The 13,164-nt window shown below is 42.3% G+C and overlaps 2 protein-coding genes and 1 pseudogene across 8 annotated transcripts in view; 1 reads left to right on the plus strand and 2 right to left on the minus strand.

Annotated features, from left to right (window-relative positions):
• Positions 1-12,825, minus strand: part of NIF3L1 (NGG1 interacting factor 3 like 1) — a 16,989-nt gene extending 4,164 nt beyond the window's left edge. Inside the window, exons 1-6 of one of the 4 annotated variants that reach the window (XM_032278709.1) lie at positions 12,721-12,825; positions 10,099-10,558; positions 9,063-9,225; positions 6,413-6,539; positions 4,600-4,738; positions 2,035-2,118 (exon numbers count right to left, since the gene is read on the minus strand). In XM_032278709.1, coding sequence (XP_032134600.1) covers positions 2,035-2,118; positions 4,600-4,738; positions 6,413-6,539; positions 9,063-9,225; positions 10,099-10,534 — 949 coding nt within the window. In that variant the 5' untranslated portion in view covers positions 10,535-10,558; positions 12,721-12,825. Of the gene's footprint in view, positions 1-2,034; positions 2,119-4,599; positions 4,739-6,412; positions 6,540-9,062; positions 9,226-10,098; positions 10,559-12,474 lie in introns of all 4 variants that reach the window. The other 3 variants (XM_032278708.1, XM_032278710.1, XM_032278711.1) reach the window with 3 other exon arrangements.
• Positions 2,690-2,789, minus strand: LOC116552042 (annotated as a pseudogene).
• PPIL3 (peptidylprolyl isomerase like 3) overlaps positions 12,641-13,164 on the plus strand; it is a 21,684-nt gene continuing 21,160 nt past the window's right edge. The window contains exon 1 of one of the 4 annotated variants that reach the window (XM_032278713.1): positions 12,641-12,779. The gene's annotated coding sequence lies outside the window, so the exon portion shown is untranslated. The other 3 variants (XM_032278714.1, XM_032278712.1, XM_032278717.1) reach the window with 3 other exon arrangements.

Consider the following 13,164-nt stretch of genomic DNA (forward strand, 5'->3'; position numbering starts at 1 on the left):
CCCAGGTTCAAGCGATTTCCCTGCCTCAGCCTCCCGAGTAGCTGGGACTACAGGTGTGTGCCACCACGTCTGGCTAAGTTTTTTTTTGTGTTTTTAGTAGAGACGGGGTTTCACTGTGTTAGCCAGGATGGTTTGATCTCCTGACCTTATGATCCACCCACCCCGGCCTCCCAAAGTGCAGGGATTACAGGTGTGAGCCACCACGCCCAGCCCAGAATGTCTTTGTTTTTAGAAGACTATACATACTGAAATATTGAGAGGTAAAGAAACTGTCATGTCTGCAATTGATTCCAAAATGGTCCTGGGGGAAACACATCAATATATATTAAACATTTTAACTTGTATATTATATATTATATATCTATACATGCACACACATATAACATGTACACAGAGAATGTACAAATATGGCAGAATATAACCATTAGTAACTGAGGTGAAAAGCATACAGGAGTTCATTGTACTATTCTTGTAACTTTTGCATATGTCTGAAATTCCTTCTAAGTAAAATGCTAAAATGAATTTTAAAATAGCCAGACACAATACTGTAAGATATTCATACTGAAATTTGATTTTAATCTGGTAGAAATTTAAGGGCTTATAAAACTTTTATCTTCAGAAGGACAGAAAATAGCTAATAGTCACATACATGTTTTTCTTTTTTTTAATCAATTTATTGGTTTAGAGCAATTCCATCAGGCTTGCTCAGATGCTGCTCCTCGGTACTTCCGGATGTAACAATGCTTTGAGTACAGCAGCCTTTGTAAGAGAGTGTGCTATGTAATAAGGCACGGGTATGGGAGGCAAGGGAGTCATGGAAGTAGCCAAGGGAACAGACAGAGGGCTAAGAGTCTAGAGCCTGGTCCTCAAAGTGCGAAAAGTAATTCTTTAACTCATTCTTTTTTTTTTTTTTTTCCTTATATTTTACTTTATTTTTTTTTTTTTTTCTCTTTTAAAGACGGGGTTTCACCATGTTGGTCAGGCTGGTCTTGAACTCCCGACCTCAGGTGATCCGCCCCCTCGGCCTCCAAAGTGCTTGGACTACAGGCGTGAGCCACTACACCCGGCCTAACTCATTCTTTCCTAACCCTAAGGAGGAGCAGGTAAACAAGGCTGCAACCCCTTAAAATGCCTCCAAATCCTTTGGAGGAGTAATGGGACATGTTTGGCCATATTCCTGAGTAGTAACTACATGAAGTAATTCTTTCAATAAAAATCAGCCAGGACCTATTAGGTAGTATCCTCAAGGATAGATTTGTAAAGCCCAGCAGCCAGACAAATACTTTCCAACAGAAGTGCACGTTGGAGGTCAAGGACAAAGTAATAGGGACCCATGAGAGGCAGAAGCAGGACAGTGTCAGAGAAGGCTTCTCAGAGCGGGTGTTCACTTATCACTAGAAGTACAAGGAAAGGGGCAAGGAAAAGGCATTTTAGCCAGAGAAAACAGCATAAGCAAAGGCTACAGGAAAGAGGATGCGATGTTCAGGCTCCACCAGACAGATGAAGGAAATCACAGAAGTCTTTTTAATCAAGACCATCAAATTTACACTTTCAAAAGTTAATTTTAGGAGAGATATGGGAGATAATAGTAGAGGCTTGATGCATACTTCAAGTAGGAGATGGTGCCTGGATAGAGAGATAAGGGGGAAGATTCTAGAAAGATTTGGGAGCTTGAATTGATAGGAACTGATGATTGGCTTTAGGCTGAGTAAGAGGAACCATCTCCTAGCTAAGGTAACAGGGTAGAAAGTATCCCACTGACATGAAATCGGAGAGGTTTGGGACACTTTAGGAAGAATGTAGGTAAAATAAATGCTGACTGTTAATTTTTTAGCTAATTTAATAAATTGTTCAATGATTTCATCCCTCTACAAATAATGCAATACATCCCCAATTCTGTTGTAGTTCCTGTTTAGTTCAGGTTCAAAAAACATTAATTAGGTATCATCTATGTGCCAGGTACTGTCCTAAAATCTGCCATTTTTGATTTTGCAAAAAATAAACCAAGAGAGAGCTAAAGCTTGTCCTTCCTACCTGTGAAGTAAAGGTCAGCCTCTACACCCTGCAGAACGCTGCTCCCAGAACCAGCACACAGGGCCACAACTTTGACCTGGGACTCTTTAAAACAAAGGAAACGAGACCAAGGCTTTACAATTCTCTTTCATTTTACTACTATAATTTGTACCAAGAATCCTAAACATAATATTTCACTCCTGGTCTCATCACCAGTATATGAACTGTTCTTACTGCATTTTAAAAAAACATGTTTTAATATAAACAAACAGATCATTCTTTGATATTGCACAGCTAATCCAAGGCATGGTTATTATTCCTTTGTTCTGTTTTTTTTTTTTTCTTTTTCTTTCTTTTGAGGCAGAGTTTCGCTCTTGTTACCCAGGCTGGAGTGCAATGGCGTGATCTCAGCTCACCGCAACCTCCGCCTCCTGGGTTCAGGCAATTCTCCTGCCTCAGCCTCCTGAGTAGCTGAGATTACAGGCACGCACCACCATGCCCAGCTAATGTTTTGTATTTTTAGTAGAGACGGGGTTTCACCATGTTGACCAGGATGGTCTCAATCTCTTGACCTCGTGATCCACCCGCCTCGGCCTCCCAAAGTGCTGGGATTACAGGCTTGAGCCACCGCGCCCGGCCCTGTTTTTTTTTTTCCTAACAATCTTTGTGAATTGAGCAAAATATGGAACAATGCACAAATTTGCATGTAATCTTTGCGTAGGCAACATGCTAATCTGTATCGTCCCATTTTTAGTATATGTGCCGCTGAAGGGAACACCATTATTCCTTCGGACATGGCTGCACAAACCACTGAATAGTACTAACGGTGAAGCTCTAGGCTATACTGCCACGTCGCTAGGTAAAGTAACCTCACCTGGGTCTTCAGACAACAGTAAGAGGTAGGTAAGTATTATCTCTATTCTCAGGTGAGGAAGCTGAGAAACTAGAAGGACTAGTTAGAGGAATGTTACGAATGGATTTGGCACATATTTTAAAATATACTCTTTATTCTCAAAAAGCATCCTCTGAGAAGTGACATAATGGCAATTTTCAAGCCAAAATCCAAGTATTTAGCACTCAGGTGTCTAAAATGGACACTTCTTTAGTGGTCACTCCAATTCAGCAGCATGGTATCTCAAAGAGAGGGCTTTGGAGTTATATTGGAAGTCAGATCCCACCTCTGCTATCCATTTTCTTTGGACACTAACTCCCTTGAGTTGTTTGATCTAACTATGGACTTTTGGATAAGTTACTGATATGGTTTGGCTCTGTGTACTCATCCAAATCTCACCTTGAATTGTAATCCCTATAATCCCCATGGGTCAAGGGCAGGACCAGGTGGCGGTAACTGGATCATAGGGGACGTTCCCCCATGCTGTTCTCGTGATAATGAGTCTCACGAGATCTGATGGTTTTACAAGCATCTGGCATTTCCCTTGCTTGCACTCATTCTCTCTCCTGCCACCCTGAGAAGAGGTGCCTTCCACCATGGCTGTAAGTTTCCTGTGGCCTCCCCAGCCATGCAGAACTGAGTAATTAAACCTCTTTTCTTTATAAATTACCCAGGCTCAGGGATTTCTTCACAGCAGCGTGAGAATGGACTAATACAGTTACTTATCTCTCTGAACTGCAATTTTTCATCCTTAAAAATGGGAGAAATAATACCAACTACATAGCTAGCAACAGTTAGCACTTTAACTGTATTTAATGTGAGCCAGTCATTGTGCCATGTCACATGGATTACTACGACCCTCTGAGTTAGGTTTTATTATTAATGCAGCTTTTACAGATGAGGCTACTGGGACACAGAGGGCATAAACAACCTGCCAAAGTCATGAAGGAAACAGATAGGACAGACAAATCTGAAGCCAGCTTGTCTGAGCTCAGAATCCACACCTGTAACCGCTGTGCCCCATTCCTTTTGCTGGTGGGAGCTCACATACTTAGGACAGACAATCAGTACAGTGCTAGACTCACTGCAGGTGTTGAACAAATGTCTGTTCACTCTTTTTGTTCTCAAAAGAACTAGGAAAAGCCAGAAGAAAAAACCACAAGACTTAGAAACTGCAGTGGATCAGATCACTCAGTAGCACCTCACTAGAAAATATTACCAGTCTTGTAAAGCGCAAAATTTATGTTGTAATTATAGCGATCATGATTCTAGCTATCTTCTTGACACATGGTAAAACTGCATTTTATGCCTCAGTTAGTTGTATTGAGCAACATGACTAATTCTGGAAAATGAGTTGAGCAGAAGTAACATGTATCATTTCCTGGAATTTTAAACTGATGGTTTAAGACCCTCCAAAACTCTCTCCCTCTGCAACAGCAACCAGTCCACAATGGCCATACTTCCTACAATGACCAACTTAATGAACACATAGCATGATAGAGAAATAAGTCTCATTGATTAAGCCAACGAGATGTATTCCACAGCAGAACCTAGCCCACCCTAATCAATAAAGTAAACCAGTTATCTCCCATGAGCTGCTGACACATTCTTTGTTACATATTAATACAATCAAGAGTTTCAACCTTTGTCCAATGTTAACAGTAGGCATACGGGATAAATGAAGATGTATTTACCTAAGGTTCTCCCCACCCCAAGGGCTAAGCGAATGTAAGATAGTTTTAGGTGTCTTTTGATTCGATCAATCATGGTTGCCAGGGAGACAGATTCATCCAGTGTGCATAACCGTCCCATTCCAGTATGTTGAAGCAAAGGCTGAGGAGAAACAGAAGTTACAAACCTTGTCCATTGTCACTCCTAAAACAGCAAATGCTAAAATCAATCAACATGCACACTGTGAAGTTACTATAGCAAGCTTCAGGCTAAATGTGGGGATACAAACCTGACAAAAACATTCTTTCTTCTAGGAGCTCACACTTTCCTAGGAAGGCAGATGTTTAAATCAATAATCAGGCCAGGCGCGATGGCTCACGCTTGTAATCCTAGCACTCTGGGAGGCTGAGGTGGGTGGATTACTTGAGCTCAGGAGTTTGAGACCAGCCTGGGCAACATAGTGAGACCTTATCTCCACAAAAAAAACAAAAATTAGCCAGGCACGCTGGCATTCGCCTATAGTCCCAGCTACTCGGGAGGCTGAATGGAAGGTGGGCTTGAGCTACGCAGGAGGCAGAGGTTGTGGTGAGCTGAGATTGCACCACTGCACTCCAGCCTGGGCGACAGAGCCAGACCCTGTCTCAAAAATAAATAAATAAAATAAACAAAATAATAAAACTGTTTAAATAGGTGCTAAAATCTACCACCTGCATAGAAGTAGGTGCTACTGTTGCAGCCGCACAAGAAATGACAAACTAAATGAGCTGTGACTTGGGAGAGTTGGGAATACTTGGAGGAAGGACTCAGGTCTTAGAGAAAACCCTAAAAAGAGTTTAAAAAGGGGAAATAAAAAAGAGTTTAAAAGGAGGTGATGTCAAGTGCAGTGTGGCAGGCAGAGGTATAATGAGATGGAGGAAGGCATTCTAAACAGAAAGAACATGGACAAAGGTGCCAAAGGCTTGAGAGAACACACTGGGGAGGCAGATCCAAAAGAAGAGAAGACACTCTGGCTACTGTGCAGGGCACATGCCGTGGAAGGAGAGGAGTCTAGAGGCCCGGGCTGTAGCAGATCATTAAGGGCTTCCGACACTGTGCTACTAAAGAGCCTGGACTGCCTCCTAGCTGCTCAGTGACTACTCTCATTGCAGAAAATGAGAGTTTCAATTACTGTGATGGCAGAGCCAATACAGAGAAGAAACACTATATAGATATGAGGCCAGAATCAACAGGGTTTGGAGTCAAGGAGGAATGTGAAAACTTGGAAACTAAAGTAAATAATGATATTGAAATAGGAAATAGGAAAAAAAAAGATACAAAGCGGTGGTACAGGGATAAGTATTTGTATATATTGAATTTGAAAAACTTGTGGGCTTTGTAAGTAGAAAACATCCAGAAAGTAGTTGAAAATATGGGTTTTTGTCATTTTTTTCCTTAAGAAAGCATTCTAAGCCAAAAAGATAGGAATCATCATCATACAAATGGCTATAAAGTGAATGACACGGTCCAGGCAGAGGGAGTAACATAAGGAGAGAGCAAACTTGTAACCAAATCTGTAACCCTGAAGTACCAACATTTTAATTCCTGGAATGTCTCCCTTCTCAATTACTTCCCAGAGAATATTATGCTCTCATTGCCATTTTGTACTTTAGGTAACAGTGAGTGGCCTGTTGATCTAATAATTTACAAATGGATTCCCTGAAGAAAAATGCAAAGTAATGACACTCATCAAACTGTACATACCAAATATATATGATTCTTAGTATATTGGTTATACCTCAATAAAGTTGTTAGAAAATGCACAGTATTTTAAGATCAAATACAAAATATTTTTATTACCTTCTCTAGTGACAGAATTTCTGTCTTCTGATAAAGTTGTTTGTTCTGGGAAAGAAAATCTACCACCTGCATCAAAGCCTTCTGAGTACAATTCAAACTAATCCGTGTTTGTTCCTCATCATCAATCCTGGGGGGGGGAAATCATTCCATTTAGGATAAATATAGCCAAAATGTATTTTAGATAATCCACAAACCTACTAAAATAGGAGATTACATTTACATGGAGCTAAGGATTTAACCAATAGAACCCATTTAATATGAAACTAATCAGTTTTCTAGAATAGCATTTCTCTAACTCGGGTATGCATCAAAATCACCTGGAGGACTTATTAAAACACAGAGTGCTAGGCCCCACCCCTGGAGTTTCTGATTCATTATATCTAGGTGGGAGTCTGAGAATATACCTTTCCAGCAAGTTCCAGGTGATGCTGATGTTGCTGGTCCAGGGACCTCACTTTGAAACCACTGTTCAAGAACTGTTCTCAATCCTGATCGTGCATCAGAAATTTCCTGGCACAGTGGCTCACACCTGTAATCTCAGTATTTTGGGAGGCCAAGGTGGACGGATTGCTTGAGCCCAGGAGTCGAGACCAGCCTGGGCAACATGGAGAAACCCCATCTCTACAAAAAACACCAAAAAAATTAGCCAGGCATTGTGGTGGGCGCCTGTAGTCCCAGCTACTAGGGAGGCCGAGGCAAGAGAATCACTTGAACTTGGGAGGTGGAGGTTACAGTGAGTGGAGATCACAACACTGCACTCTAGCCTGGGCAACAGAGCGAGACTCTGTTTCAAAACGAAAAAAAAATTCCTTCTAGCTTCTTAAAATAACAGCTGCTGGATCCTTCCACAGAACCAGTGAAACAGAACATCTACGAATGGGGCTGGGGCAAACTGAATTTTTTTAAAGCCTTAGAGATGATAATTTTAAAACAACACTGAATCCAAGAATGTCCTGGACAGATTCTCAGGCAAACTCCATTTTACTTACAAAGATCTGAGATAAATACAAAAATCTGCATTTTAAATAAGCATCTCATTAACAATCATGCAGGGGGTCCTTGGATCACCCTCTGGGGCCTCTCCAAAATTACTGGCATCAAGAAAGTTTTACATTTAACCATAAACTCTAAATACGATCACAAAATTCTAGAACTAAAAAGACACCTTTAAAAATAATCTAGAAGCATTAATTATAAACACTGCAATCATCTGTGGATTTTTTTTAAAAAAGAAAACCAATGCCTTGGTCCCTATCTAATGGTAAAACCCAGATATTATCTACAATATGGAAAAACTGGAACCAAACTAATAAGTCCATCAGTAGGAAGAGGAATGCTTAAAACTACGTTCATCCATAACAAAAAAAACACTATAGGCAATTAAAAATAATGAGAGCTTAGGCTGGGGGCAGTGGCTCAATCCTAGTACTTTGGGAGGTCAAGGGTGGTACATGGCTTGAGCCCAGGAGTTCGAGACCAGCCTGGGCAACAAGTCAAAACTCCGTCTCTACAAAAAATACAAAAATTAGCTGGGCATGGGTGGCAAGCACCTACAGTCCCAGCTAATAGGGAGGCTAAGGTGGGATGATGGCTTGAGCATGTGAGATCAAGGCTGCAGTGGGCTGTGATCATGCCACTGCACTGCAGCCTGGGTGACAAAGACCCTGTTTCTCAAAAATAAAAAACAAAAAAAGAAAAACCTCCTTTCTCTGCCCTAAATAACTAAATGACTGACCTTTTAAAGAGGCGCTTAATGTATTTTTCCTTTGACACCTGTAGTCCTAGCTCCTTAAGAGGCTGAGGTGGGGCTGGGTGTGGTGGCTCACGCCTGTAATCCCAGCACTTTGGGAGGCCGAGACAGGTGGATCACATGAGGTCAGGAGTTCAAAACCAGCCTGGCCAACATGGTGGAATCTTGTCTCTACTAAAAATATAAAAAATTAGCCGGGCCGGGCGCGGTGGCTCACGCCTGTAATCCCAGCACTTTGGGAGGCCGAGGCGGGTGGATCACGAGGTCAAGAGATCGAGACCATCCTGGTCAACATGGGGAAACCCCGTCTCTACCAAAAATGCAAAATATCAGCTGGGCATGGTGGCGCGTGCCTGTAATCCCAGCTACTCGGGAGGCTGAGGCAGGAGAATTGCCTGAACCCAGGAGGCGGAGGTTGCGGTGAGCCGAGATAGCGCCATTGCACTCCAGCCTGGGTAACAAGAGCGAAACTCCGTCTCAAAAAAAGAAAAAAAAAAATTAGCCGGGCATGATGGTGGACCCCTGTAATCCCAGTTACTTGGGAGGCTGAGACAGGAGAATCACTTGAACCCAGGAGGCCGAGGATGCAGTGAGCCAAGATCACGCTATTGCACTCCAGCCTGGGCGACAAAGCAAGACTCTGTCTCAAATAAATAAGTAAATAAACAAAATGCAGAGTATCGTCCCCCAACATAGAAAATAATTGTTACTTATCGTTTTTATTGTTTTGAAAAAAAGTCAATAGTTCTCCAGGACCCACATACAAATGAGGAGTATGCTGCTTTGTAAACCAACTCAAGAGAAAATGATTTGTTTCAAGCCTAAATACCAGGGCTATAGACTTTGTAAAGAAGAAGCTTACAAATAAATACACAAAAAAAAGAGAAAAATAAATTGTACCTCGCAGAAAAAGAAGTGACAGAAACATCTTCAATTCCTTTCATTGCAGACATGACTTTGTCCAGGTCTTGGCTGTGATTAATGCTGAATTCTACTCGGTGGTTTCCCTCTGTAGGGTAGTTGGGAGCTTTGGAAGGATGTATGGGCCTGGAGGTACAATCTCCTAGAGAAAATAATTGTGGAAAATGGGAGTTTTGGGGGATGAGAGGTTAAGATTTAAAAGATAAACTATTGTAGGCAAAATTTCTAAGAAATGACTTTTTTTTAAAAGATTCATTCTCATGCTTATATAATACACACACACACACATACATATCCCTTAGATATACCTCACCAGTCCCCATAATCTAGGGCTTTGGTATGGACATACAAAGTCAAATTATTTTCAGAATTATATTCCAAAAGATTCTTAAATCTTTAAAAAACTTGGACAAGAAAGACTGATTCATACATTTTTAGATAATACACAGAATTGTCTAGTGCTTGGTAAATCTACCCACATAAACCATTATTCAGGTTGCAAATGCTCGTACTGTATTTGACCATGGTAATCCAGATACCATCATAAAAGCTTCAGCCCAAAACGAGTAAACTAAGGACTTATTAAAATAAAGCTAAAATGTATATATCATTCCCTTATTGGGCTAGGCATAGGCAAACATTTACTAAAAACATCATTAAAACCCTGACGTCTATCTACCTGACATATCAAGTGTATTCTGGAGAGACCTGATCTTTCAATTCAACAAGCATTTTTCAAGTGCCTAGGTGACAGGCATTGTGCCACAAAAATGAGGAATCACGAAGCTCAGTCCAGTAAGGAAGACTTCTGCTCCCCTTATTCCATAAAGATAAAAAATGTTTCCTTTTTCAAATGCAATTTAACTGCCAAATTTCAGCAACATTATTTTAAAATTACATAAAAATGGAATGATACCTTCCCCACCCCGAAAGCAGTCAAAACTTTACTGTAAAGACATTCTAAAGTTTCAAAGTATTTGTAGGTAAAATAACAAATATGAAAGTGGCTTCTCACCAAGCCCTTTAGCCAACCAGTTGTTGACTCCCTGGGGTGCGGCATCATAGGCTGTGTGAGGAGAGTAGATAGCCACTCTGTTCTCCAGAGCTCGGATCACCAGGCGTTCCTTCCAGGTGTTCCAGGTTATGCGTTTCATGGGTCGGAAGATAGGTGGATGGTAGGAGAGAATGAGGTCTGCCTTCTTCTGCAGCACCTCCTCCATCACTTCCTCAGTCAGGTCATTTGTCAGGAAGAGGGTATTTACAGTATGTGGTGGGCTTGGTTCCACCAGTAATCCAACATTGTCCCAACTCTCAGCAAAGGAGAGGGATGCAAAGTCATTCAAGGAAGAAAGGAGAGCCTTCAAATCCATGAAGGAACGGGAAGAATTGCAGATCAGGGAATCTATAAACCGGACTGTCGTGGGGACCGGGCGTACACAAGATGACAACATACAGAAATCAGGTAAAATTCGTTTCTGAAGTCAAAACAAAGAAAATGGTACACACATACACTTTAGGCCTGGATCTGTGAGGCATCAAATCATATGGACAAAAGAGTTGTCATCATAGAGATCTGGGTTCAAATAGTGGCCCTGCCACTTACCAGCACACTGTAGCTTAGGTAAGCCATTTAACCTCTCCAGTCTTGTTTTCTCACCTAGGAAATGAAGATGCTATAACCCACCTCACAGGCCATCCAGAGGAGCAAATGAATTATGTAACCTAGCATAGCCTAGTATATAATACACAAATGTCCATCCTGTCTCCTGCCTCACACACCCTTGTTCTCATTCTTCCCACTCTTGCTTCAACCAACCTTCTCCCTAATCCATTTCTCTAAATATTACCTTCCCTTTTCCCAAGCCCCCTTCAACTTCTTAAATAAAACTTTTCTTGACAAACCTTCCTTTTCAGCATCCTTCCCAAGGCTCCCCACCCCTCAGTGCTCTCAGAATTCCGTGTATGTTCCATTATGCTGAAGCTACTACGGAATAGGAAATATCTTTAATAAATTTCGGTATAGCCAATATAAGCCAGCACTAAACGCTACCTGCATAGAATGACCTTGCCTACCTCTCGATTACAACAGAATTTGGAGTTGGGTGGTATATACTGGCATAAAACATGCTTTATGAAAAACCAGAATAACGTTTAAAATTTCAAGTGCTTTATCAGCATTAAGAATCAAGGCATACATAGGGAGGTCACTCTACGAATGGGCAGGGTCAAGGCAGGATAAGGGAGAAGCCACTGCCCCTTAAGCAACATTTGCTACACGAAGTCGGCTCAAGAGGTGGGAGGGGTTAAGGTATAGAGCACTTTCCCTACACAGCCTGTAAGCCTTCTAAATATCTACATCCAACAAGGAACTGAAAAGGCTGGCAACAAAGGGAAGGTGGGATGGCAACAGGAAGATAGAAAAAAATTGCTGGCTCAAAAATATGCACAATTAGTAAATGTTTAATCAAATAACTACAAAAGATAATGCTGTCAACCCCATTCTTAAACTTACTACCTATAAACACTTTTTGAAGAAAAGCATAGTCAATTGCAAATTTGATGAAATATCCATAAGCCAATTATTCCACAAGCAATTTTTCAACATTTCTATTTAATCAGATGGTGATGCTTATTTAATGCATTACTTGAAGTAATACAGGGTCTCCAAAAACCACTCGCGGTCTTGGAAGTTTTTGTTTTTTTCTTTTTGAGACAGGGTTTCACCCGTCGCCTAGGCTGGAGTGCAGCGGTGCGTTATCAGCTCACCGGAGCCTCGACCTCCTGGCCTCAAGCAGATCCTCCCACCTCAGCCTCCTGAGTAGCTAGGACTATAGGCGCGGAATACCATGCCTGGCTAATTTTTGTATTTTTGGTAGAGATGGGATCTCGCCATGTTGCCCAAGGCTGGTCTCAAAACTCCTGCGCTCAAGCGATCCACCTTGCCTCGGCCTCCCAGAGTGCTGGGATTACAGGCATGAGCCACTGCGTCCGGCCTTGGAAGATATTCTAATAGTCCTCACAGTACTCGGTTTTCCAGCCCTTTCTACATCTGGCAAGCTCGCAAGTGAAAACCTAGTGGGCCACCATGCAGGTTTTGAGTTATTTACTGTTACAGATGAGGAAACTGAGAGGCTACATGGCCACAGTCAACAACGACAACAGGAGGCAGCACGGTATGGTGGGAGGGACTCTGAAGTCAGGGTCACAGCTGAGCAACAACAGGCAAATGTTAGTTATCACCTGCAGTTTCCTCCGGGGCAGGAAATAGTGCCACGGTCACAATATCGCGAGATTTACACGTGGCTCTCGTACCAAGGTAAGCACCAAGTTTGCTATTACGTAGCATCAGCAGGGCCCCTTTGCAGCCTGCAAACCGCTCCCTCTACCTTACCTAATCTTTGCCTCATTTCTTGTGTTTTCCAGGACAGTGAAAACCCACGTGACACAGCCAGTAAGTATGAGTCAGGACCCCCGTCCCATTACTACACAGTGCTGTCTCGCGGCAGGGTACTTTTCTTACCCAATCTCTTCTGCTTGCCTCTGCAGCACCAATATAACAATCACAGTCTGCCCTAACCCGAACCTACCGCGAAGGTCACAGCTACACTCGCGGCTTTTTAAATCGCCCACTATTCACCAGTCCCGGAAACTTCGCTACGTCACTTCCGTTCCTGCGTCGGCGCTCGCGGCGCTGTGGTAATGCGTTCCCAGTAGCTGGAAAGCTGGGCGGAAGTGGTCCTTTCAGTTCGGCAACCGAGTGTAAACCATTGCTTGAGGTTACCCAGATAGTTTTGCCTTAACGCTTCTTGTCCCAGTGGAATTATTAATAGAGCTCCCTTTCACTGTCAAATTTCCGGCGGGGGATAAATTACAGTGTAGTTTTGGTTTGAGAGAGGAAGGGGTAGGGAGGAGGGAAATGAGGCGGTAAAGGACGTTCTCTCTCGGGTCCCGCGCCCAATTTCCGGTGGCCCATAGAAACTATAATTTTGAACCAACAGAACTCTGCTGGCATGTGCGATTGCATTTTTCCTGTTTTAACAACGGCTGTGCTAAACGAAGTGGTGAAGCCCAAGTATGGAGC

The sequence above is a fragment of the Sapajus apella genome, unplaced genomic scaffold (assembly GCF_009761245.1).
Source record: "Sapajus apella isolate SASKATOON/1434 unplaced genomic scaffold, GSC_monkey_1.0 scaffold10, whole genome shotgun sequence".
Lineage (NCBI taxonomy): Eukaryota > Metazoa > Chordata > Mammalia > Primates > Cebidae > Sapajus > Sapajus apella.